The 27,773-nt window shown below is 43.9% G+C and overlaps 1 protein-coding gene across 2 annotated transcripts in view; it reads left to right on the top strand.

Annotated features, from left to right (window-relative positions):
• LOC137344556 (solute carrier family 45 member 3-like) overlaps positions 1–27,773 on the top strand; it is a 112,906-nt gene that overhangs the window by 72,926 nt on the left and 12,207 nt on the right. For both annotated transcript variants that reach the window (XR_010968386.1, XM_068007600.1), the window contains exons 2-3: positions 16,858–17,307; positions 23,656–24,474. Coding sequence is in view for 1 of the 2 variants with exons in the window: in XM_068007600.1 (XP_067863701.1) it covers positions 17,136–17,307; positions 23,656–24,474 (991 nt within the window). In the remaining variant the exon portion in view is untranslated. The remainder of the gene's footprint in view (positions 1–16,857; positions 17,308–23,655; positions 24,475–27,773) is intronic.

Here is a 27,773-nt window from a genome sequence, read left to right on the forward strand (position 1 = left end):
CATCTCGCCCCCTCCCCTGAACTTTAAATGACCCTGGTCAGTGCCAGATCTCCCTTTTGAGACACTTTTACTTTAGGGGATCTCCATATTCCAGGTCATGATCGACGGCTCTTAAGTGCGTTTGCCGTCCAGCATTTACACGTAAAAGTGGAGCTGGTCGTTGCTGGCCTCCTAACATCGGTATTTTGCACTTACACAGTGGCCAAAGTGTCTCAGCCATTCGCACACGTAGGGCTCACAATCGGAGAGCCGCTCTACGGGGACCGGCCCCACTCGAAAGCCAAAAATTTTTTTAAAATATGGTGTCGTGCTCTGCACTGCACTCAACCATACAATTCTCTCAAATAGGCTTTTTGTTTCAAAGTAAATTTAACTTTTTTTAAAAAAGCCTCTTTGTTCGTGTACAGGCTGCACTTTGCTCGCCCGTCGCTCAATCATGAAGGGAAACTATTGTTAGATGCGCACAGCTGGGGTGAAGCGGACCACCTTGTCCCATTCGGTGTTTGTGTCCTGCCATTTTTAAAGGGAAATGAATTACTTGAACTTAGGCTAGTTACCCCATGAATGGCCCAATTTGGTTCAATATTTGTAGCAAATAAAATACTAACAGAAAAAAGTGGTGTTGTTATTTGTTCGTAAAGGTTAATGAAATTATAGAGCACTGTGTAAAGTAGCTCTAGATCTGCAAAGAATACACCGGAAAGGATATCCCTGAGCACTCCTAGGGGTGAAAGGTCACCACACCACCAATCCTGATCTTTGGCTTGGAAAGCACCTTGGCTGTGTAACCCCTGCCCCCAAATTATGGTACCTCACACCCCGTTTATATTAAGGAAACAGAACAGCACCTCACAAGGTGGTTTTGTTCCATCTCACTTGGGGCAGCGAAGGTAAATGGTTGCCATTTCCATTGAGACAATTTTGTTCTGGTTACAGATGGACTGTCGAGGTTGGCAATGCAATGTTATCGTTGTTAAAGGAAGAGCTTCCATTTATATAGCGCTTTTCATGTTCTCAGGACATCCCAAAGTGCTACACAACCAATGAAGTACTTTTGAAGAGTAGTCACTGTTGTAATGTTGGTCAACAAGGCAGCCAATTTGCACACAGCAAGGTCCCACAAACAGCAAATGATGTAAATGATTCTGTTCTGGTGGTGTTGGTTGGTGATAAATGCTGGCCAAGACACTGGGAGAACTCCCTTGCTCTTCTTTAAATAGTGACATGGGATCTTTTACATCCACCTGAGAGGGCAAACAGAGCCTTGGTTTAACATCTCATCTTTTGCAATACAGCGTTCATGCAGTGCTCCACTCAAGTGGGGCTTGAACCCACAACCTTCTGAGCCCTCTAGAGGTGAGTGCTTCCACTGACACCTGCTAGCTTGTACCCACTTTCCCCTGACATTGGAGTAGATCGACAACCAGATTGTAAAGTTGGAAACCAGACATGCGAGCAACAGTGATTGTTGCCACTGGCCAGTAAACCCACCCACAGTATAAACTGGGTAAATTCAGAACCCGAACGACACTGTGAACCTCCTCAAAACTTCTTTTATCGTGTCTTTAGTCATCTTCCGCAAGTTCTCTCCTAATTCCTGCATGGAGCCTTTGGACATTGTGTTACATGAAAGGTGCTGTACAAGTGTTGGTTGTTGTTGACCAGTTCCAATGAGACATTAGAAAAAAGCCGACGCTGAGCCAAAGGAAGGGTGACTGAAAATTTGGTCAAAGAGGTGGGTTCTAGGAAGGGTCTTGAACGAGGTGAGGAAGGTACAGAGGTGGAGGGCTTTATGGAGAGAATTCAAAATCGCAGGGCCGATCTGGCTGAAGGCATGGCCATCGACAGTGAACACAAAAGGAGGGATAAACAACAGTAACAATTTGCATTTATATCGCGCTCTTAATGTCCCAAGGCGCTTCACAGGAACATAAATGTTAAAGATAATGGATCACTTCATATGGAAAATCTGTAGACCTGCAAACAATGGAGAGGGTATCCATCCCCGAGTGCAGTGAAAGGTTACTGGAGCCTCAGGCCTGATTCTTGGCTTGGAGAACCCTAACTTTGCCACCCAGCCCCCTGGACGATTGCAGTTGATGCCTTGATTACGTTACAGTGCTGCCTTCTCAACATTTTGCTTTTGCTGTTCTGACACCAACCGCATGACTTAGACACTGGCCACCCACTTACGATGGTGTCATTATGAGCAAAACGAGGTGTGGGCCTCTTGCTCCTTTCACGAGAAGGTTTGCCAAACACTTCCTCATGAAAGCAATGACCCACCTATTAACTTGGCAGCTCCTTTTTTCTACAAGGTACTGCTGGCATGTTCTGTACTTGTTGCATCTACCTTTTTCATGGCCTTTGCAATGCATTAAAATGCTGCGGGTTCATCTTCCAGGTAACTACTTGCAGACTTGCCTACGGCACCTCTCGAAGAGTACCACAGAGGTGCCAGCGCTGCATGAAATTGCGGAATGTCACTAATCCTGTTTGTTGCAAACGCACAGGATGGCCCCTCCTCCTGAAGGTAGGGCTTGCCACGCTGGAGTTGGTGTAACCTGTTTTCTGATATGCCCTGTAGCCACCCACCTTTTCATTATTGCGAAGCCTGCCTCTTTCTGGGTTGGGGGAGGGGGGTGTGCAGTGGGGGCAACGTTTTTCAGGTAGTTCTCCACCTCCCACTCCAACAATGAATCTCAGTTTCACAGAGAGAGTCTCAGAAGGAGAGGAAGGTGGGCCCTGTTACTCTAAACTGGATTACTGAGGTTTGAAGTGGATGTGTCTGATAGATAAGGATTTGTGTTTCAGGGCTGAGAAAACACCTCTTTAAGCACCTGTTGGCTGATGGTGCTGATTACTGAAAGTGAAGGCAGTCCACTGGCTTGGTCTGGATCAGTGTGTTACTGGTTGATGGTATGTAATTTGCAGGAGGAGCAGGAGAGGGATGTGGGTTTTCTTAAATTGCCTTTTCTTCTTTTGTGCAGGTGTAGATTTTCCAAGGTTGAAGCTTAAAGGCGACAATTTGTGGGGTATTGGTCCAGGTTGGGGTTCTTGTAACATTAGAGGGGGTCGATCTGGCACAATAGTGGTTTGTGTGTGTGTGTGTGTGTGTGTGTCAAAATTCAGAACTTGATGCTAAATTTTGAAGTATGTCCTGTGATTCTCATTAGGATTTTCAGAATCCCAGGATTAAAAAGGCAACGGGAAACAATTAATCAGATTTTCTGAAGCTTAAATCCTATCTGAACAAATTTGTGTTAAGCCACAATGCTCTTTTCTTGACCCTGCCCTCAGTGCAGTACTCTAAAGCTCCCTTGAATGAACAATGTTCTTATCCAGCTAAAAATATGCATAAAAAACAGACTGTTCGTTTAATTGACCTGCCATTGATGTCAGTGAGTCCTTTTCAGTGAGTTCTTGTGAAACCAGGTGCTGTGTTTTTTTTACATCGGGTATAAACTGGCAAAAAAAACAATGTTCTGAAAAGATTTCAAATCAGGAAAAGTGCATCAATGTTCCTTCATCAGGGTGGGGGGGCACGGCGGGAAGTTCGGGCATAACTATATGAAGCTGACATTTTTGGCAAGCGGATGGAGACAGCCAGAAAGATTCCTCAGTACAGGAACAGAAACAGAGTTGGAGGCATCCAGAGGGGACAGCTAGAGAGATACTTCTTGGGAGTGGACAGGGGCTGGGCAGACAGCAAGACTCCTTAGGGGCAGGAGCTGGTCAGAACAACCAGAGATACTCCTCTGGGTTCAGGAGGGGAGCAGGAACAGGGGTGGGGAGCAATGGAGTCGGGGGCAGCCGCAAGAGATTAGGAATGAGCAGCCGCAGCAGTCGTCAGAGGATCATGTCGGAGCAGAATGGGTCAAGGGAAGGCTGAGGGACGCTTCGAGAGAGGAGTGTGAGAAGAGTGGTAGTGAGCGCAGCCAACGAGGCTCCTTGGTAGGGCAGCAGGAGTTTGGGCAGGGGGCCATCCTGGGAGGCAGCTGTACAACTGAGACTCTCCATGGGACAGGAGCAGAAGGGAACCGACAAACTTTTCCCTCACTTTCCTTTTTTTAAAAAAAAACAGCCAGGTATGTCACTGTGGAACTGGCTTTTTATTCCTGTCTCCAAGGTAAAGCAAGTCAGTTTCATTCAGCACAACCCTGAGTTCACTATTGAGAAGGTGATTTATCTCAGACCCTTGCTGCCAGTCCTAACTCATTTGAGTGGATCCATACAAGACCACCTACCAGTGGTATTACCTTGTGCCAGCTACAGTGAATGCCAGCTGGCATTTCTGAATCTCTACCCGTGCACCATGAGAAGCATGTTACTCTCCCTATTGGGCGTTGTTGATCTTCTACTATCAGCTCTCCTTGTCCTCCAAGCCACCGCTTATGGCCATTTGTTCAGCCACTTCACCCATGCCCTCTACCTAGCTCCCGCCAAGATGTCAGCAACCTCCTCAAAATCCTTCTTTTCGCTTGTGCCTTTCACTTTCCCCACTCGGACCCTCTCCATTCTTCCCACATCCCCTTCCACTCAGCATCCAACTGGGAGTTCTCCTCTTCAATGTAAAGCACCGAGATGTTTTCCTGTACACGAATGCAATTTGTCGTTAAAATTGGCAGAAGCATTAAATGTGACACTTGATAGCAAACTGTTCCACTCCCCCTTTCAAGCCTAAGGAAGTGAGATTTCTTTTTAAAAGCAGAAGAAATAATTGTTTATGCCTTGATTCAAATTATATAAGTAACAGTGGTATCGTCTTTCAGACGAGACTTTAAACCAAAGCCCTGTCTTGCTCTCTCAGGTTGATGTAAAAGATCCCATGGCATTGTTTTGGAAAAAGAGCAGGGGAGTCTCCCTGGTGTCTTGGCCAACATCACTAAAATAGATTATCTGGCCATTTAATTAATTGCTGTTTGTGGGATCTTGCTGTGTGCAAATTGGCTGCCATGTTTCCCTACATCACAACAGTGACTAAACTTCAAAAAGTACTTAATTGTCTGTGAATCACTTTGGAATGTCCTGATGTTGTGAAAGGCACAATATAAGTGCAAATCCTTCCTTCCTTCCAAACTTCCTTCCATCTAAATTTTTGTACATCTATGCGTACATGTGTACCAGGGGTTTGTTGCTGACCTCAATACTCGTTAAAGTGGCCAATAAAACTGGGTCTTCTTGGGAAGATTGGATTACTGGAAATTTGAGCCTGAGACTGGTATAAAACTGGCATCATAAGTATAACAGCAGTGCTTTTATACTCCTAAGAATTTCATAAAATACGATTGACCGGCATAATATAATATACTTCGATACTGAATGCAATGTGTTGAAAGAGTTTTCACTGTGGCTTCATATCCCAATCGATAACCTTTATCGCCAGTTGCAACATTCAAAGAGTGAGGTACCCTCTTAAGATCATTTCTTCAAATGTTAATGGGAACTTTGCAAACAATGTAGAAAGGGTAGGAATATTATAATCAGAAGATAACAGACTGATAATTGATTCACATGTCTCTTTCTTTCACAAAATGGAGATGGGCTAGGTAGGTCATTTGACCCTTTTTTTAGCTCATCATCCAGAAAGAATCTACAGCTTCTCCACCCCCCCCCTCTCGCCCCAACCACACCCTCCAATATTTCTTAAAATTATTCCAGTGTATTTGCCTAAAGGTCCATCCTGCAGGTTGGTCACTCCGAAGAGCTTCCTGTAACGAGTCTTCAATTTGCACATTTGTGTCTCTTCCTTCTTGCCCTACTGTCAAAGTTTAACTTTAAGTGGTGTTGCAGATTTAGTCTGCACTGTGAAATACAGAAGTCCACTCTCAGTTACTTCCTTGCTTTTAAAGCTCTCTGCCTCATTTTTAATGGCCTTTCTTTATGCTTTGAGTTCGTTTCTATTAAGCTGATCTCTCAAAACTGGGGTTTGTTGTAAGTAGCTGTGTATCTGATTTGATTCGGTAATAAAAAAAAAACCAAGAAGTAATCAACGAGCAGTTTACTTAAAACATGACCCCAGGAAAGAAAAATGTTGCGCAAGTAGGCTTTAGAGGAAAAGCTGTGCATGGAGTGTAGTGCCTGCCTAGCTTGGGAACATTGCTAGTTTTCTATTTCATTTGCAAATAAAAGTCATTTTTTTATGTACTGGGAAAAGTTCTTCCAGCACAAATATAGAAAAGAATCACACATTTCATCTGTGCAGTGTAACATCCTGGATTTTTGTTAGCCTTGGCTCAGTGGTAGCACCTTCTCGCCTCTGAGTCAGAAGATTGTGGGTTCAAGTCCCGCTCAAGAGACTTGAGGACATAAACCAGACTGACACTTCAATGCAGTATTGAGGGGAGGTGCCATCTTTCAAATGAGACGTTAAACAGAGTGGACGTAAAAGATCCCACAGCACTATTTTGAAGAAGAGCAGGGGAGTTCTGCTTGGTCTCCTGGCCAATATTTATCCCTCAACCAACATCACTTTTTAAAAAAAAAACATTATCTGGCCATTATCTCATTGCTGCTTGTGGGATCTTGCTGTGTGCAAATCAGCTGCCACGTTTCCTACATTACAACAGTGACTGCGCTTCAAAAGTACTTCATTGACTGTAAAGTGATTTGCGACGTCCTGAGGTTGTGAAAGGCGCTATATAAACAAGGTCATTCGTTCTCCTCCTCCTCCTCCTCCTCCCACCCACCATCTCTGCTCCAAGAGAGAACATTTCTACATCTTTCCTATGTAAGACACAGTAATTGAAATGAGTTACAGTGATGCTGTAAAAAGTCAATGTGTATCCTCCTGACTATGATGTTAGAGGAGAGCTAAAACAAATTGAATTGAAATCACAAGGACCATCGAATATAAACCATGAGGGGACGGATTGGATCACCTGTTTCCCACTTTACTTTTGTTTCTGCGCAGTGACCCGTTGATAATGGTCACGACGAGGTTCACTCAGCGGCTGGATGATGTAGTGCCTAAAGCACTCCCCACGTGTTTGTGGTTTACAGTCTCAGTGGTAGCTGGCAAGTTTATGTCAGCCTTGTACTTAGGGAATTAGCACTTGGGTTTGACATGTGAACAATGACCACTTTGGCGAGCTACCAGAAGACTGCTGAACTGTTTTAGGTCGTAAGTCAGCACCTTTGGGGGAGGAGGAGAAGTAAAGGAAAGGAATTGCTTGTGCTCCATGATAGTATAAGTGCCGATCTTCATGACAAGCAAGTTCAGTGTCGCAAGAGGGGTAAAAGAATCATCTCTCTTTGTGGGGCATTTGATGGTCTGTAACTATTTCTTTTAATGTTGTTATGCTAAACCTTTATGAATCACTAGTTAGACCTCAGCTGGAATATTGTGTCCAATTCCAGGCACCACATTTTAGGAAGGATGTCAAGACCTTGGAGAAGGTGCTGAGGAGATGTACCAGGGATGAGGGACTTCGGTGCTGTGGAGAGACTAGAGAAGCTGGGGTTGTTCTCCTTAGAGCACAGAAGGTTAAGGGGAGATTTAATAGAGGTGCTCAAAATTATGAGGGGTTTTGATAGAGTAAATAAGGAGAAACTGTTCTCGCTGGCAGGAGGGTCGGTAACCAGAGGACACAGATTTAAGATAATTGGCAAAAGAACCAGAGCGGAGATGAGAATTTTTTTTCTCCCACGGCGAGTTGTTCTGATCTGGAATGCACTGCCTGAAAGGGTGGTGGAAGCAGATTCAATAGTAGCTTTCAAAAGGGAATTGGATATACACTTGAAAAGGAAAAAAATTACAGGACTATGGGGAAAGAACAGGGGTGTGGGACTAATTGGATGGCTCTTTCAAAGAGCTGGCACAGGCACGATGGGCTGAATGGCCTCCTTCTGTGCTGTTTGATTCAATGAACTCAGCCCAATTGTAACTAATGTTCCTTGTGGCTGAGGGATACGGTGGTACACTGCTAACTCCAGATTACTGCTCATCCTTTCTCTCTCTACTGCACCATTCAGAGGCTGATCCTTGCTGCAAACATAACGTTTAGGTAGGAGTGTTTCTCAAAAGTTAATTGAGCCAGTAATTAAAATAAAGAGCTGTTGTCTCTTTTAACATTAGACTGAATCTTTCACTCGAGGCTGTTGAGAACAGGTGGGAAACAGGTTATGGTTTAAAGGTTTTGTACTTTGCAACATTTTTAAAACTAATGTGTTTACAACAACGTAATGTTGAAAACCTGGTTAATAATTTTCCACATTGCAAACTTTAGCCGAAGTCTTTCTCCTGATTTGATTGTTCCACCCAGTAACCTGTTCTAACACCTGTAAGTCTGCTTGGGAGCTTAAATTCAGTTAATGTTGGCACTTTCAAAATGGGTGATTCATCACTGATGGCAATTGACGAAACCATTAATCATTGAAAGCTTTTAATAAAACGGTGTCGCCCAACACTTGCCGGATAGTAAAGAATTAAAAAAGGGAGGTTAGAAAAACATCTTTACACAAAGGTTGGTTAGAATGTGGAATTCGCCACCGTACTAACCATTGCTGAAGCAGAGTCCTTAAATTCATTTAAATGGGAATGAAAGAATTGCTTAGAAGAACTAAGGAAATAGTAGGGCCTATTGGAGACCAAAAAGGTAACCTGTGTGTAGAGGTGGAAGATGTGGATGTGGTTCTTAATGAGTAATTTGCATCTGTCTTCACAAAAGAGGGGGGGATGATGCAGAGATTGTAGTTGAGGAGGAGTGTGAAATATTGGATGGGATAAACATAGTGAAAGAGGAAGTATTAAAGGGATTAGCATCTTTTGAAAGTAGATAAATCGCCAGGCCCGGGTGCAATGTATCCCAGGCTGTTAAGAGAAGCAAGGGAGGAAATAGCGGAGGCTCTGACCATCATTTTCCAAACCTCCCTGGCTACAGGCGTGGTGCTGGAGGATTTGGAGGACTGCTAACGTTGTACCGTCGTTTAAAAAGGGAGAAAAAGATGGACCGAGTAATTATAGGCCGGTCAGTCTAACCTCTGTGGTGGGCAAATTATTGGAATCGATTCTGAGGGACAGCATAAATCGTCATTTAGAAAGGCACGGGTTAATCGAGGACAGTCAGCATGAATTTGTTGAGGGAAGGTCGTGTCTGACTAACTTGATTTAATTTTTTGAGCAGGTAACAAGGAGGGTCGATAAGGGTAACACGTTTGATGTAGTGTGCGTGGATTTTAGCAAGGCTTTTGACAAGGCCCAACATAGCAGACTGGTCAAAAAAGTAAAAGGCCATGGGATCCAAGGGAAAGTGGTTCGTTGGATCCAAAATTGGCTCAGTGGCAGGGAGCAAAGAGTAATGGTTGACTGATGTTTTTGCGACTGGAAGGCTGTTTCCAGTGGGGTCCTGTAAGGCTCAGTACTGGGTCCATTGCTTTTTGTGGTATATATTAATGATTTGGACTTGAATGTGGGGGGCTTGATCAAGAAGTTTGCAGATGATACAAAAATTGGACATATGGTTGATAGTGAAGAGGAGAGCTGTAGACTGCAGGAAGATATCAATGGACTGGTCAGGTGGGCAGAGAAGTGGCAAATTGAATTCAATCCAGAGAAGTGTAAGGTAATGCATTTGGGGAAGGCAAACAAGGCAAGGGAATACACAATAAATGGGAGGATACTGAGAGGTGTAGAGGAACAATGGGACCATACTGCATGTTCCCAGATCCCTGAAGGTAGCAGGACAGGTAAATAAGGTGGTTAAAAAGGCATACGGGATACTTTCCTTTATTAGCCGAGGCACGGAATATAAGAGCAGGGAGGTTATGCTAGAACTGTATAAAACATTGGTTAGGCCACAGTTTGCGTACTGCGTACAGTTCTGGTCACCACATTACAGAAAAGATGTGATTGCACTAGAGAGGGTACAGAGGAGATTTACGAGGATGTTGCCAGGGCTGGAGAATTTTAGCTATGAAAAAAGATTGGATCGGCTGGAGTTGTTTTCTTTGGAACAAAGGAGGCTGAGGGGAGATTTATTTGAGGTATATAAAATTATGACAGGACTAGATAGAGTGGATAGGGAGGACCTATTTCCCTTAGCAAGAGGGTCAGCGACCAGATTTAAAGTAATTGGTTAGCGGAGCTGAGGAGAAAATTTTTCACCCAGAGGGTGGTGGGGGTCTGGAATTCACAGCCTGAAAGGATGGTGGAGGCAGAAACCCTCAACTCATTTAAAAAGAACCTGGATGAGCACTTGAAGTGCCGTAACCCACAGGGCTACAGACCAAGTGCTGGAAAGTGGGATTAAGCTGGATAGCTCTTTTTCGGCCGGCATGGACACGATGGGCCGAATGGCCTCTTTCTGTGCCGTAACTTTCTATGATCCTATGAATATTAAAGGGTATGGGGAGCAAGCAGCGGAGTGGGATTAGACCAGGAAATTCTTAAGGAGAAAGACACTGGTGCAGATTTGATGGGCTGAAGTGATCTGTGTTGGTGCTCTAACATTCTATGATTCTACCTGGAGAATGAGTTTGTCTAAAACTACAGATATTATCAATGGATTGGAGGCTGATTATTAGGTAATTGCAAAGGGAATGTCTAAAGGGAGAGAGGTGAGTTACTGAGGGATCTTTCCTGCTGTAGTATATGTGCAGATGAATAACTAGCATGGGAGAGTTTTATTTATCTCTTTAGAGTTTGCCTTGCTTCTTTTTATTCTGTCTTTTGGAAACCCCAGACGGAATTCAATTTTAAACCCTCGGTTAGTCGCCCTGATGCCTCTGGCCACCGCTTTTCCTCCTTCGGTTAAGTGACAACCTTCAATCTGGTTGGAGGCTGAACTCTTATTGTGATGGTTTGATGCTTCTGTGGGAGATGGTGTTATTGCCTGGGGTAGAGTGCTCCATCTAGTGGTTTAGCTGAGAATTGGCGGTAACTCATCCTCTGAGACCAAAACAGCCCCAAATGACAGTAGAAGTTTGTCCTTAACAGCAACAACAACTTGCATTTATAAAGCGCCTTTAACGTAGTAAAGCATCCTAAGGCACTTCACAGGAGCGTTATACCGAGCCACATAAGGAGAAATTAGGACAAGTGACCAAAAGCTTGGTCAGTGCTGGACGTTTGATTGTCTTTCTGCTCCCCTTCCACCCCACAACCCCCTTGCCCTGTGGTAACCATCCTTTCTCTGCTCTGTCAGGTTTAACGGTGACTCAGGCGCCCTCTGCCAGGCCGAGCCCCTGAACGCTGCAGGAGGCACCACCTGACTTCCTCCCCGCTACAGGCTCGGCTCCTCGCACAGTGCTGCCTCTCTTAAAGCCCGAGGCGGGAACACGGCCCTTGGAGGGAGAGTGCGCTCAGCTCCGGCTTGGGGAGTGCACCGTCCACTGGACCTGAGGCAGTGGGGAGAGGGGTGTCGCATATTCTTGGTGCCCAGGGCCTAAGAAATCTTAACCCAGCTCTGTGACCCAAATATTTTTATATTACATATTACATAGTCATAGCAGTATCATAGTATGTTACAGCACAGAAGGAGGCCATTCAGCCCATTGTGCCCATGCCGTCTTTTTGAAAGAGCTATCCAATTAGTCCCACTCCCCCTATTATAAATTTTTTCCCTTCAAGTATTTATCCAATTCACTTTTGAAAGTTATTAATCTGCTTCAGTCACCCTTTCAGGCCGTGCATTCCAGATCATAACAACTTGCTGCGTACAAAATGTTTTCCTTATGTTGCCTCTGGTTCTTTTGCCAATCCCCTGAAATCTGTGCCCTCTGGTTACCCACCCGTTGGCCACTGGAAACAGTTTCTCCTTATGTACTCCATCAAAACCCTTCGTGATTTTGAACACCTCGACCCCTTGTAATTTTTCCTTTTTGATCTCTACAGCTTTTATCTCTACAGTATCTCCTCCCACCAAGTTCCTTGGCAAAATGACACAATCTTGGATAGCTCCCACTTTCTTGGGATGGGCTTCAATCTGCGTGCTATGTATGAGGCTGATGGAATTCTGCAGTACTTCAGATCTGTTTCCCCCCACCCCCCCCCCCCCCCAAAATAATGCTGCTGATGATGATAAATAAAAGTTGTTATGCATTTCTGCAAAAAATACCATGGGTGTGACCTTCTTATTAAATGGTCCCACATTTAAAAAATACTCCAGCTGTTACCCTGTCAGAATACATGCCTGTGGAGTTTATCGTTTTTCAGAGGGTGTTCTGGAGTATTATATTGACGCCTCACTGGATCCAGTCCAGGAAATGTCAACCTATGAGCTGAGGGAGTTGTCCGCTCACATTCCTGCTGTTAGCAAAATGGGGGGCAAATGGTTTGGAGTTTGCTTTAATTCGGAGTTGATTACGTGCCTTGCTGAAGAATAGCAGGACCGTCCATCTTGTTTGTTTCCTCCTTTTTTCAATATGATGTGAGCCTTAGGATTTAAAGGGATGCCATCCAAATGAGAAAGTGTAGAGGTAAATTCAAAAGAATTTACACAGACTATAGTTAGAATGTGGAACTTGCTACCACGTGGAGTAGCTGATGCGAATAGCTCGGATGCATTTAAGGGGCAGCTGGTTAAGTACATGAGGGGGAAAGGAATAGAAGGAAGGATATGCTGATAGAGTGAGATGAAGTAGGGTGGGAGGAAGCTCGTGTGGCACATAAACACCAGCATCGACCATTTGGGCCGAATGGCCTTTTTCTGCGTGGTAAATTGTTTGTTTACAAACAAAACAACGAATGAAGTTGCATCCAAATGCGTAATCACGATAAAAGCAGCACGTATCTGCCAATGCTTCTGGGCCTTTGTTGGTTTGGGGGCGTAACTGCTGCGCCCCTCCCCCCGTTTCAAAACTCTGCAGACGAGAGATGTTACGTCAAATACCTTTTTTGCTGTTTTTGCAGACAAGACCCTTGTACATGCATGAATATTTATTAGAAACATCAATCTGCGCTTTTATTAGGCTGGAAAGAATATTTGACCGCAGTGAATCAAGATTTTCACCTTCGAACATACACAAGTATCTAATCAGTAGAAAGCCAAAATATTTTGCTTTAGGTGCCCTTGTCACAATTCTGACAAATTATTGAAGTTGCTGAAAACGCTAACAGATGTACCCAGCCTGAGAAGCCTGTCAGGTGGAGTTTCTCCAAATGCTCATGATCTATTTTCAGTATGTTTTAAAAAAAAACAACAAACTGCTTCTCCACACTTTAAAATTATAGGATGTAAGAGTCTAAAATGAGAATTTAAGAGATTGCAGTGTTACAATTTCATGACATGCCTATTTTATTTAAAAACTGTGATCATGATTTTTTCCTTCCTTTCCTCTCTGCTCTCCTTCCTTTTTTCCCATTCCCTTTCCCTCCCTCCCCCACCCCTTTTTATCACGTGCAATCCCTCTTCCTTCGAGTTGGGGAAAACGTACATTGATCAAACTAAAAGGACGATGACTAATTGAGTGCCACAATTCCAGCTTATCAAAAAGGGCTTTCTTGTGATCCCAACATCCCTATTCTTAATTTTGATTTTTAAAACCTTGGGTAAGAAATTGTTTATTTGCACTGACAGTTGTGAATGGGTAGAGATGAGCATAGTGAAACTGAACAGGTCTATTCACAATATGCCCCGTGGCAGTTCAAAGGAGCAGATGTAGCTGATGCAAAATTCCAGGATAAAAGGCAAAGTAAAACCTACGAAGCCAAGCTACAGTATTGGGAATCTTAGCATTTCTTGTAATGAAAGCTCTTACCCACAACACAATATGCTAGTCCCATCTATCCTGAGATTGACTAAGCCTTTCTTAAGTTACATGCTCAAAGCCATACAGTTATGTACAGTTGACTTTCATTGCATGGAGTGGGTGTTTTATATGGTGTATCTGATGAGTGAGCAGCAATTCATGCATAGTTTATTGGGGATAGTGGTGTCCTGAGAGTGTTGTGATGAAGGGCAGACTTACTCGAAACCTATCCCACGAGGCTATGTTACATTGTAAAAGAAGCTATAAAATATTTTTAGATAGCACATGTTCTACAGAGAACTTGGGCCTTTTCACTGATGGGTGAACACCAGCGTGCTCCAACACAACACTGTTGCCTCTGGAGTCCCCCAAGGATTTATCCTTGGCCCCCTCCTATTTCTCATCTACATGCTGCCCCTCGGCGACATCATCTGAAAACACGACATCGGATTCCACATGTATTGCTGACGACACCCAGCTCCACCTCACCACCACTTCCTTCGACCCCACCACTGTCTCGGATTTGTCACTCTGCTTGTCCGACATCCAGTACTGGATGAGCAAAAATTTCTTCCAACTAAATATTGGGAAGACTGGAGCTATTGTCTTTGGTCCCCACAGTAAACTCCAGTCCTTAGCCACCGACTCCATCCCTCTCCTTGGCCGTTGTCTGAGGCTGAACCAGACCGTTCACACCCTTGGCGTCATATCTGAACGAGATGAGCTTCCGACCACACATCCGCTCCATCACCAAGACAGCCGACTTCCAGCTCTGTAACATCGCCCGTCTCCACCCCTGCCTCCGCTCATCTGCTGCTGAAGCCCTCATCTATGCCTTTGTTACCTCTAGACTCGACTATTCCAATGCTCTCCTAGCTGGCCTCCCATCTCCCACCCTCCATAAACCTGAGCTCATCCAAAACTCTGCTGCCCATATCCTACCGTGCACCACTTCCCGTTCTTCCATTATCCCTGTGCTCGCTGACCTTCATTGGTTCCCTGTCTGGGAATGCCTTAATTTTTAAAATTCTCATCCTTGTTTTCAAATCTCTCCATGGCCTCGCCCCTCCCTGTCACTAACCTCCTCCAGCTCCACAACCTCCCGAGATCTCTGCGCTCCTCCAATTCTTGCCTCTTGAGCAACTCCGATTTTAATCACTCCACTATTGGCGGCCTTGCCTACAGCTGCCGAGGCCCAAAGCCCTGGAATTCCCTCACTAAACCTCTCCGCCTCTCTACCCCTCTCTCCTCCTTTAAGATGCTCCTTAAAACCTACCTCTTTGACCCAAGCTTTTGGTCACCTGTCCTAATATCTCCTTATCTGGCTCGGTGTCAAATTTTGTTTGATAACGCTCCTGTGAAGCGCCTTAGGATGTTTCACTGTTAAAGGCGCTATATAAATGCAGGTTGTTGCTCCATTGCTTATGCACAAGATCTGCAGCAGCAAGAATGGAGCCTGCAGTTAGCAGCTGAGTTTTCCCTTTATAAAACAATAGTGATTTTTTTTTTTAAAAATTGGGAAATCTAGGTGAAGAGACAAGGCACTAGCGCAGGAGCAACAGTTGAAACCCAATGGCAGAGAAGAGAAGAGAAGTGAAATCAAGAGTTAGTGGTTAGGAAATGCTAAACTTGGGTTTTAACAGTCTATAGATTGCAGGAGAACTGAAGGAGGTAATGAGCTCTACATGTGCAAAAGACATCACCATACTGGGTAGTAAAAACAGAAGTATATAATTTTCTGGCTTGCAAGCTGGACATGTGGATGGAAACCTTTTAGAAATTCTTCTGAAAGTTAAGTTAAAATTAGTATTTTGCTCCTTTCGTTCCAACTAGCTCTCAATCGTGGGTTATTTTGGCAGGGTCCGGCCCTAAAGATATTAAGGAAGCTTGAGGTTATGCAGTGTTGTTCGGAAGACTTATTTAGGCTACTCATCAATGCACCATAAAGTAAATCCATTGATCCAGTGCTCCCAGAGGGAAGTTGGAATCAAAGGGAGTTTGGGTCGGAGAATTGGTGCTTCTTTGCTATAGCACTATCCCTGACCTGTTCTCCCTTTGAGTGTAGCTCCCCACTGGATGCGTGAGATTAATGTGTTTACCCATTTAGGACAAGTTGCACTGAAAAACCCAACACAGTTTAATGTTCTATGAAATGTTTCTTCTGTATTACTCCTAATTCAACACCTCAACTTCCTTCCACCACTGTTGCCACCAATGACAAATCTGTAATGACCGATGAAGATTCCAGGTCTGTCAATCTAGTGTTATATAAATCAAAATGCTCTCCTTAGGCAAGTTTGGAAGGAGAACATCTACAAATGTACTGCTAGGCCTTTTTCCGCAGTTCCTAGTTTCACGCACCCACAGTTACAATTCAGTGACACAAGCAACAGCTTATTTGTAAATAGAGTCTTTCATGTAACTAAATGTCCCAAAGCACTTCACGTAGGGCAGCGGTGAACATTAAGCAGGGTGTAAGAGAGAAGTTAGGTGAGATGATTGAAGACACAGGTCAAGAGACCAGTTTTTGAGAGTGGCAAATGCAAAAGTAAGTTCGTTGAAAGGAACTTTTTGGTTCAAGTCTAAGGTTGGATCTGTGGTTGTTTCATTAGATTGATTTGCCAAACATTCTAAGTGAAACAAAAGTAGGAAATGTTTAGCAAGTCTGGCAGCATCTGTGGAGAGAACAGACAACTTGATGTTTCAGGTGTGAACCCTTCATGAGAGTCCTCGTTGCCATTCTGATGAAGGGTCCATACAGAAGCGTCAACTTGCCTGTTGTCTCCACAGATGCTTCCTGACCTGCTGTGAACAACATATTCTGTGTTGAATTGCAGCGACAATAGGAATCGTAGAATCTTACAGCACAGAAGGAGGCCATTCAGCCCGTCGAGCCTGTGCCGCTCTTTGACCTGCTGAGTGTTTCCAGCATTTTCTGATTTTAGTTTCAGATTTCCTACATCTGAACTTTTTGGTTGATTACATTTTTAGTGATTTGTTTTTTTCCCCCCTTGACACTTGCAAATATAGAGCAAGTAAAGCCCTTTATTTGTGTTTCTCATATTCTACTGTCGAAACGGACTATCACTGGGAGACATGATGATTTACTGAGGAGAGATGAATCCCTATGAACCACAAGTTAAAATGTCTTTCTCTTCATTTTTCCAGAGTTACTGTCACTGATGGTTTTTCTGCCTTGAGCTTGGGGGAAAAAAAGTTCTTTTTCACCAAAACCATGGTCTGTTTACGTCGACAACCTGGCGATGAACGATTCTGGATTCTCAGTGCCTGAACATGGAGCTGTTTCACATCATAGCAATGCTGAGAAGAACTCTCCACATTTGTGGTGTTAAAAACTGTGAAAGCTGCAGAACATTTGTCAAGTGGGGATGAGAAAATTCTAATTCTACACTTTGTCTCTGACAAGATCTAGAGGAAACCTCGTCATGATGGAGAAACCCCAACCCAATATGTTTTTCCACAAACGAAGGTCCCAGTTGTTGTTGCTGAACTCACTGACATGTGGCCTGGAGATCTGTGTGGCAGCTGGAATCACCTTTGTCCCTCCACTGCTGCTCGAAGCTGGGGTGGAAGAAAAATTTATGACTATGGTCCTGGGTAAGTACAATTGTACTGTACGATCAGCTGTGCTTTATAAGATTTTTTTTAAAATTTCTGACCTCCGTGACCCCCCCCAATCCCCTCACCTGAAAGCTCTAACTCTTGCAGACCGTCATTTCCATGTGCGTCCACAGCCCTCCTTCCTGTACCTTGCCCCAAGTGGACTTTCTTCACGAATGAGAATAGACAGCGTAGCCTAGGCATTCCCATCAACATAGTTTTAACACTGCCGTTGGCCTATTTATCGCAAATGGATAATGCAGCAGTAAAATAACACCGATCAGAAAATCTAGGCTTGACCGTCATCTGGCTATTTAATCGTGGAAAGCATCACGGTCGACCCAGCCCTGTGCCCGCCCAACGTCCACTCACATTTTCCTGCATGCTTCACTGCAAAGCAATCTGGGGTGCGACCCCTGGTTGGTTCTTTTTTTTTTCCTTCACCCGAGCTTCAGGGCGTTCAGGACAATTGCAACACTCCAACCCTTGCTCCAGCTGAGATCAGCTAACTCAGCACAGAATGGGAATCAAAACCTGGGGCCTCATGGTCTGTTCGGGATTGTGCAACCTCAGGCGCCACCATTACACATTCGGCCTGAGGGAGCTTACACGACTGTTCCTTGAGCCCTTTGCTGATCAAGCTGATTCACCATGAGGATTTCCAACTTGAGGGTGCCGGTGTATATCCCACTTGATTGCTCAGTTGCTACCTGCACCACACGGTGTGGGATGGAACCACGCAGACTAGCAAGATACCAAATTCAGTTGCTTGTCCTTGGTGCCTTAGCAGATCTCAGCCTGGCCAGCGCTGTATTGCTACAATTAGACTTACCCGACTCAGGCTTGGGAGTAGTTCCAGTTTCCCTTTGCTCCTCAGCAGAAGGGGATGGGGACAGGCTTGGACTCTGCTCTGGTTTCTCCTCCCCATTCCCCCCCACCCCCCTCGGCCCAGCCAAATATGCTGCCAATGCTAATAAGTTAAAATGAATTTAATTAGAATCATTTTAATATATCATCCTCTTTCAGAGTGTAGCAGACTTTCTTAAGTCACCCTTGCGATACCTCCTTGGGAAATGAAGTGAACAAGGATGTCTGATTGGAATTAGCATGACTTGTAATATTTGTCCTGCTGTGAACAACATAGTCTGTGTTGAATTGCAGCGACAATAGGAATCATAGAATCTTACAGCACAGAAGGAGGCCATTCAGCCCGTCGTGCCTGTGCCGCTCTTTGAAAGAACTGTCCAGTTTAGTCCCACTCCCCAGCTTTTTCCCCATAACCCTGCAAATTAGTCCTCTTCAAGTACATGTCCAATTGCCTTTTGAATGTTCCCGCGGAATCTGATTCCACCACCCTTTCGGGCAGTGTGTTCCAGATCTTAACAACCCACCTCTAGTTCTTTTGCCAATTATATTAATTCTGTGACCTCTAGTTACCGACCCACTTGCCAGAGGAAACAGAGTAAGTAGGGAGAAACTTTCAAAACCCCTCATAATTTTGAATACCTCTATTAGGTCTCCCCTTAACCTTCTCTGCTCCAATCCCAGCTTCTTCAATTTCTCCACATAACTGAAGTCCCTCATCCCTGGTATCATCCTGGTAAACCTCCACTGTACCCTCTCCAAGGCATTGACATCTTTCCTAAAGTGTGGTGCCCAAAATCGTACACAATACTCCAGCTGAGGAGTGGAGTGAAGCTACAGATAATGTGTTTTGACTGTACGACCCCTTAGTTGATACTGAGGTTAATGTACCTCTAAATACTGAACCATGTTTTCAGTGTGTGACTGTGGCTGACTTGTCCTGGTGACTTCACACTGGAAGGTGCTTCTCAGAGAACAGGAGCACCTGTGTCCCTAATGTGACTTAAATTACCAGAGACGTACGACAAAGTCAGGTCCTCAGCACAGGGCTACTTCTTTCACCCTACAATATTCTATGTGGATTTTTTTATTAATTTAGTACAAAATTACTCTTAACAACCCACCAAAGCCACTCTTGGCCAGTTGTGCCAAGGTATCCTAGAGTGATCTAGTAATGAATCTACCTCCATGTTTTTTTTAACCCCCTCCTAGTGGGGAAGTCACTGGCCTTCATTCAGGACCTCCCCATCCTCGCATAGTGGATGGGGTGGGGGAGTTTGCAGGTATAAACGTGCATCCCACCACCTGGCATCATACATACACAACAACAACTTGCATTTATATAGCACCTTTAACATAGTAAGAAGTTCCAAGGTGCTACACAGGAGCGTTATCAACAAAAATTGACACTGCGCCAAAGAAGGAGACGTTAGGACAGATGACCAAACGCTTGGTCAAAGAGGTAAGTTTTAAGCAGCGTGTTGAAGGAGGAGAGAGAGGTGGAGAAGCAGAGGTTTGGGGAGGGAATTCCAGAGCTTGGAGCCACACTGTACCAGGAGGCTGCCTGAAGGTTCCAGATGCTTGTGATGACAATGATGCCATTTAGGACTTCTTCAAAACACCAATGGTGGGTGTGTAAACACTTCATACTATGACCACTTGAACAGTAAAAAAAAATGCCCAGCAGTGCAATTGTAGATGTTGTCTTTTCAAACTTGGGTTGTAACACCCAAAGTGAACGTGACCAGATTTTGCAATTTTAATCTTTCATCACTAAAGGCATCAACAGTACAAAAATGGGGCATGGCAGCAAGTAGTGATGGTTGCAAGTCTGTCGCTGCTTGTGTTATTGGTGGGAGCAATATGAAGAAATAAACTGAGTGTTGAACGAAAAGTTTATTGCACAGTATGAAAGTGTACATCTAAGTTCCGATGTTTCCTATAGTGTATTGGTGCCAATGAACTAAATGACATTGAGATAAATGGCATTGATCGGAAAACTTTCCTGCCAGTTTTCAGGCATACTTATATCTTGAAATCTTGGCACCAAGACAACAAAGATACAGACTTTAGATCTATACACCTTAAACCTGGGAAACCAATCTTTTTTTTACATCTATATTTATCAAACTGTTTTATCACCTAACCTTGCACTAATGTTGCAACTAAATGCCAACAATTAGGCGTGTCCAATTTTCCCACATGTTTGGAAAAACCCAGATATGAATTTCAGCTCGACAGTCTGCCCTTCCGTCATAGAAGGTTTAAGCCTGTGTTGAGGGTTAACTTGTGGGAGAAAATCTTGGAGGAATGAAGCAAGGTTGTGTGTAATGCATTGCAACTGCTGATAAAATAAAGTGCCATTTATGAATCTTCTCCTTTCCCAATATTAAAGGAAATTATTTGAAATGCTACCGGGACATTAAGGGGAGGAGGGAGAGAGAAAATCTTTTGGAAGATTAAAGTTATTGTAACGTTAACCGGGCAATAAAGTATAAAAGTGTATATGATCTGACCCCCTCCCCCAATACCACCACCAAAACAGAATTTTAAAATGTCTGCTGAAGTGCATTAAAGTGTATGATGTTTTCCCCACTACAAGTTTCTTCCTTTCTCTCCTGAAAGCACTGGCTCTTGTCGGGGTGCAGGCCCACAGAGGCCTGACACACACTAGTACTTTATCCAAGTGGGCATTCTTCATGTGTAAGCCTAGCTGGTGAACAGTGGCAGGCTCCTGATCACAACACAATGCACCCCTCCAGTAAGTGTGTGTGTGTGTGTGTGTGTGTGTGTTAGTACAGATACCAAAGGAGGACTGTATTTGGCTCATCTTTTGATGGTCTAATGGACTGCCATTACTCAGTCAAGAGTTGCACGTGAATAATGGCCATTTGGATGAGCAGTTTGCGTTCTTGGAAAGCAAAAATATCAAGTGCCTTTTTAAAAAAAGATTCTTCTGAGCAGTTTGAAGATTTTTGTAGACTGAATATTATTTTTTTTAAAGTACAGTAGTTGAGGAAAATCTAGGGCTTGATATATAAATAGTTCAGTTGAACTCTTGGACAGTCTAATTGAAGTTGTAGAAATGGCCTCCAACTTGTGAGACACTGAAAACAGTGAGCGAGACGTCAAGGAAAAAATCCCCCCAGCTTGCCTCTTGGTTGTGTGTGAGTTTGCGTTCAGCTTCATGTGGCTGGGAGTTCACTGCTTCCATCTGAAAGTGTGATGTGGCAATTTCGGTTCAGCTGCTGTTATGTGGCCCCTGGCTGTTTTTTTTCTCCTTACTTTTAAATATATAACGTGTTCTAACAAAATTCATGCAAAGGGAATAATTACAACAGTTGCTGAACTCGGGGAATGGTGGCTGGTTAAATCTTACAGCTGGCACATGTGTCCACATCTGTTTCAGCATTTTTTTTAAGCAAAAAAAAAAGAAAAAAAGAATCATCTCCTCCCCCTCACCCTCTGTTTCTCCCACTGAAAAATGTCTGGAATTTCTTTTTATAATAGTTGCTGATCATGCTTCCAAATAGGAAATGAGAGCTGCTTAAAAGTCCCATAAACATTCATGGAGGTGAAAGGTGGATGGCTGTCGTCTGAAACCCTGTCCGTCACAGTTAGTCAGCCCGGAGCACAGAAATATTTTGTGAAGTGTCTTGTGGTGAAGGATTAGTTCAGAGATGGTGGAAGAAATGAAAGCTTCTGCCGGCAAGCAAGCAAGCACCCACTTTGCCGTCCCCTTTTGCGATCCTTCAGTCCCATTGCAACGCGCAACTTCCAGTACAAAGCTGCCATTCAGGCTTAGCTGAGCTTATTCAAATGCTAGAACACTACAAGAGCACAATATTATTTTAATGCCCAGCAGAATCGCTGCAGATGGGCCCCTTCAAATGTGCTTGAGGGATGTATGTGATAAGAGGGTAGTAATCCGATCAGACTTGATCTTGATCTTGGAGACCTGGTAGGCCAAATGCACAGTACATGTCCCCTTAAAACAGTGGTCAGGTTGTGCCTATTTCACATCACTGTTATAGATACTAAAGCCGGCCTAATATCCCATAAATTAAATTATGCTGTACAAAATCGTAGTCATTTTTTACCATTTCTTTAAATAGAACGACTGTTAGTTACTCTTGAATAGTAAACTGCTATTCAAAGTGCTTTTATTTGTTGCTAGGCAACAGGACGTTGTCTTGGTGTTTGGTTATCTGGAGCAGTATTGAGTATCCTATTCCTGAAGGCTCTCCTTTGTTTGGGTCAACACTACTATTAGAATAGCACCAGATCTATTGCATGAGAATGAATTTCCTATTTTCAGTAAGGCGCAGCGATGGCCAGCATTCAAGTTTCGGTTAGCAGTGAACATCTTGTGGTCCATGGCCCAGCGAACAAGTTGTAGCCCATTTGGGAACCTAGATGGCCCATTTATTGCACTCTCAAAACGGGCACCAGAGTTTGAACTCCAGTCAACTTATTCCATGATCTTCCCATAGTATTTGCGTTTACACGTCTTGACTGACACATTTTGGGAGGGAAAGAAGGAAAGATTCTCTCAAACTAGATTACTTTGGGTGAGAGGTTGACATGGGAATATAGGAACAGAAGTAGGCCATTCAGCCCCTGGAGCCTGTTCCGCCATTCAATTTGATCATGGCTTATCTGTATCTTAACTCCATCTACCCACCTTGGTTCCATAATCCTCAATACCCTTGCCTAACAAAGTATTTTGTGCACGATCAACAAAGATGTCTGAGGCTTGAAGCATCTTGCCCAACTTGTCGAGGAGTCACCATTTACATAATCTAAACAGAAAGACATTGTCAATTGAATGAAGTAATTTGAAAAACATGAATCAACTCTGGTGAGTGGAACCAAATTAAAATTCCACCCCCCCACACCCCCCAAAGCTCCTCCCCATAACTTCATTGTTAAAGTTAAAATATGATTGAATCTCCCAGGCCAGAAGGTCACAGGTTTGATTCCTGTTCTGTGCTCCGTTAGCTGGTCTCTGCCAGTGTAGCAGTAAAGTGGCTACAATTGGCCTTTAGGGTTGGCAACTCTGGAGATGTTCCTGGAGGGTTGATCACGTGACGTATGATCACATGACCTGCATAGACGCCTATTTATAATATGCTAATTGAGGTCGTATCCGACCCAATTAGTATACTATGAGTAGGCCCACACCTGTAACGGGCAGGTGCCTGGTCTGCTTCTGAAAAACAAAATACAGGTGAGCGGAAAAGTGTATTGCCATGATTTTCGGGGCGATACTGCCTTGTTCCTGCCTCGTCGAGGCCCTCAAAATCGGGGCCTACTTTCCACGTGCAATTGAGTAGTATGTATAAATTTTACTGCTCTGAAGGAGAAATTGCCATTAAAGTGTAATTTCTTTAATGAGTTTGTTTCATTCATTTACAGTAAGTTGTATTTTGGTACCACTGTATGTGCAATGTCTTTATCATTTTTCCTTCCTCTCCACAGGAATTGGGCCAGTCCTAGGACTTATATTTGTTCCAATGATCGGGTCAGCAAGTGACCACTGGACGAGTAAATATGGCCGCCGGCGTCCCTTCATTTGGGCGCTCTGCCTTGGTGTCCTTCTGAGTCTTTTTATCATCCCTCATGCCAGCAAGCTGGCTGCTACCTTCAGCCTCAAGGACTACCCTGTAGATGTGATCTTTCTTATTATCGGGATCTGCATGTTGGACTTCTGTGGTCAAGTCTGTTTCACACCTCTAGAAGCCCTGCTGTCTGACTTGTTCCATGATGCCGAAGACTGCAGACAAGCTTTCTCCATGTATTCCTTTATGATCAGCCTGGGGGGTTGCATTGGCTACCTCTTGACAGCAATTGACTGGAGAAAGACCTTTCTGTCCACTTACCTTGGTGGGCAAGAAGACTGTCTCTTCACACTTCTGGCTGCCATATTTATTGTGTGTGTTCTCGCCACCCTCTTTGTAGCTGAAGAAAACTGTAGTAATTCTGATGGCCTTGTCGACATCTCACCAAAGGAAGTCATTAAGCCTCTGGCAAGGTACTGTTGTTGCTCCACTAGTACGCTTTGGCGTGCAAGGCACTCCCTTATAGTACTGAAGAACTGTTGCACTTTGATCCCCAAACTGTACCACCTGTACTGTCGCATTCCCAAGGTGATCCGGCAGCTGGTTGTAGCCGAGTTCTACAGCTGGATGGCCCTCATGACGTTCATGATGTTCTACACGGACTTTGTGGGGGAAGGACTCTACCAGGGTATCCCCAATGCTGTTCCCGGGAGTGAAGCCAGACTACGCTATGATGAAGGTACATTGGCTTTAGCATGAAAGAAATTAAGAGAAAATGATACCTGTGCTTTTAATCTATGCCATAACACTATAGTCGCTCACAACATATCAGACTGAGCCCCAAACTCACCAGTACACAATCACTAGTATTGTCTCATCCTCCCATTCAACATTCTGATTGTAATATCTTAAGCCTTGCCAGGGCTAAATCATTGCTGTACCCCAATACATTACATTAATTCACTTACTCCTAAGCAGTTATACAAGTGCAGCCACTGTAGGTGCCTACAACCCCTCCACTTCAAGTGATCCTATTTATACAAAGCTGCTTTCTATATTTACAAGTGCCAATGGTGCGTTTTATGTGGGTGAAGGTTTGACATCTGATAGCTGCGCCCTTCTGGTGTTTAAATGCTTCTGTTTAAAAAGTAGCAGTGACATAATTACAAGGGAACTGGTTTGGAGAGTTGCTGTGACAGGTTGTGCAATGAGTTATTCAACTCAGTTACTTTGACGAGTTACTGTAATGGATAGTGTATTGGATGGACTCATTTAAGCAAGTAACTATGCTGGATCGTGTATTGGACGCACTTACTTGGGCAGTTACTGTATTGGATATTGTATGGACACACTTACTTGGATGAGTTACTTTGCTGGACAGTGTATTGGGTGCACGGGCAATTACTGTGCTGGGTAGTGTATTGGATGCACTTGGGCAGTTACTGTACTAGACAGTGCATGGGACGCAGTTACTGCACTGGACAGTGTATAGGACGCACTTACTTGGGCAGTTACTGTATTGGATATTGGACGCACTTAGTTGGATGAGTTACTGTGATGGATAGTGTATTGGAAGAACTTGGGCAAGTTACTGTGCTGGACAATGTAATTATTTGGTGGATGTAGTATCGACTCTGATGCTATAATTTTTTTTTACAAACTTGGCACCAGCATTCATTGGAAATAAAAATATAGAAAATTGCTCAAAATAATGAAATTCTTTTAAGTACCTTGTTTTAATCGTACAGCTGGTCAGCCCCCTTACCATTTTTAATCTTTTTCACAGAGTGCCTGGTGCCATTTGCTTGTCTGAGGACTCTTCCCACTGATTTTTTTTTTCTTTTTATTCTTCATCCCCTATCCCCCAGATTTGGTAAAGTGACCACTGGCCTCCCCTTGATGGTGTAGTTAAGATTAGGAACTACAGAGTTCTCCAACGGCTGTGGGTAAATGCACCTCATTAACCAAATCAGGAATGACTGAACAGGCTGGGGCTCTTTTCTCTAGAAAAGAGAAGGCTGAAGAATGACCAAATAACGGTCTTTAAAATTGTGAAGGGGCTTGATAGGGTAGACGTATAGAAAATGTGGGGGCATCCAAAACTAGAGGACATAAGTATATAAGATAGTCATTAATAAATCCAATAAGGAATTCAGGAAAAACTCCTTAACCCATAGAGTGGTTAGAGTGTGGAACTTGCTACCACAAGGAGTAGTTGAGGTTAATAGCATAGATGCATTTAAGCAGAAGCTAGATAAGTACATGAGGGAGAAAGGAATAGAAGGGTATGCTGATAGGGTGAGATAAAGAGGGTGGAGGCTCGTGTGGAGCATAAACAATGGCATAGACCAGTTGGACCGAATGGCCTCTTTCTGTGCTGTAAATACGGACATTCAATAAGAACAGGATCAAGCTTGGATATGACATCCTCGCCTCCTTTCGCAACAAAATAAACTGCCAACAATCAAGATCTTGGCTTACCCATGAAAAACGCCTACTCAAGCCAGGTATCGGAGAGCTGCGAGTGCCAATGGCATGGTCCCCAGGAAAAGTCGCGTCATCAGGAAATCATTTGTGGGAGGGGGGCGGGAGAAACGATGGAGCATTTGTGGGCACAAACCAACACCCTGTCAATCCATGGGCCAATGTATTAGTTTATCAGGACGCCACTTAATATGAAAACAAAGTTTAAAATATGGATTTTTCATTACTTGCACGAAAGCGCAATCTGTATACAAAAATTAATGTTCAAAAGAGTCCACTTCATGTCCCAGCTTGTGTCGAAATCTTCATGGTTGTTGACTTGTGCATTCAATAGTTTTAAATAGTGTTACACCACAAACCCTTTCCTGCTGGTCCCAGTCCAGAAAATAAGACCTGGCTTTGCACCAAATGGACCAGAAGTCTAAGAATTTTTTTTTCCCCTGTACGTGGGCTGATGCGATGGTGCAGGAAGAACTAATTGCCGACTGAGTTATTTTCTCTTGTGAGCGAGCTGTGAGAAACCTGGTGTTTTTTTTAAAGAAAAACCTGGTCCAGCTCAACACACCAAACTTGACGGACTGTCCTTCGTAGCAGCACCTACACTTCAATACCTAGTAACGTTTTGCACTAAACTCAACTGATGTCTTAATCCGATACAACTGGCATTTTTCAGCCAGCCTCAATGTTATAATGAGGTGACTGGTTACTTTTTGCTGTAAGCATTGAGCGGCTGGTGGGGGGAGACTTGACCACATTCTATTTGCATTTTAGTGTGTTGAGCAACACTTCTAAGGAGTCCATGTCTATTTGATTGCCTTCCCATGGATGATTTTAAAAAAAAAATGTCATGATTGTTTGCAGAGAAGGAATAGGCTCCAAGTCCCAGTTCCCAGCTTCCCTTGTGTAAAAACATAGGACGTGTACCAGGCACAGTTCTGTTTTTTTTTTCAGATTTCATTGGCAGTCTTATTTTCTCACTGCAACAGGTGAAAAGACTTGAAAGACTTGCATTTATATAGCACCTTTCTTGACCACAGGACATCCCTTTGCAGCCAATGAAGTACTTTTGAAGTGTAGTCACTGTTGTAATGGAGGAAAACGCGGCAGTCAATTTGCGCACAGCAAGATCCCACAAACAGCAATGTGATAATGATCAGATAATCTCTTCTAGTGCTTTTGATTGAGGGATAAATATTGGATAGGACACCAGGGAGAACTCCCCTGCTCTTCTTTGAAATGGTGCCATGGGATCTTTTACGCCCATCTGCCAGGGCAGACGGGGCCTTGGTTTAACGTCTCATCCAAAAGACGGCACCTCCAACAGTGCAGAGCCTCCCACAGTACTGCACAGGAGTGTCAGCCTAGATTTTTTGCTCAAGTCTCTGGAGTGGTTCCACCGCACATGCAACATTTTATTTAAAGATATAGAGATCGGCTGCCTGATGCCTCAGTGGGTAAATGCACTGCCTGGAGCATATAGGTCAAAAGGTCAAGGGTTCAATTCCTGGGCTATGTTGTGGTGGCAGTAGGGTAGCTGCGTTCTTGGGGTGGGGG

This window comes from Heptranchias perlo, chromosome 27, assembly GCF_035084215.1.
Source record: "Heptranchias perlo isolate sHepPer1 chromosome 27, sHepPer1.hap1, whole genome shotgun sequence".
NCBI classification, from domain to species: domain Eukaryota; kingdom Metazoa; phylum Chordata; class Chondrichthyes; order Hexanchiformes; family Hexanchidae; genus Heptranchias; species Heptranchias perlo.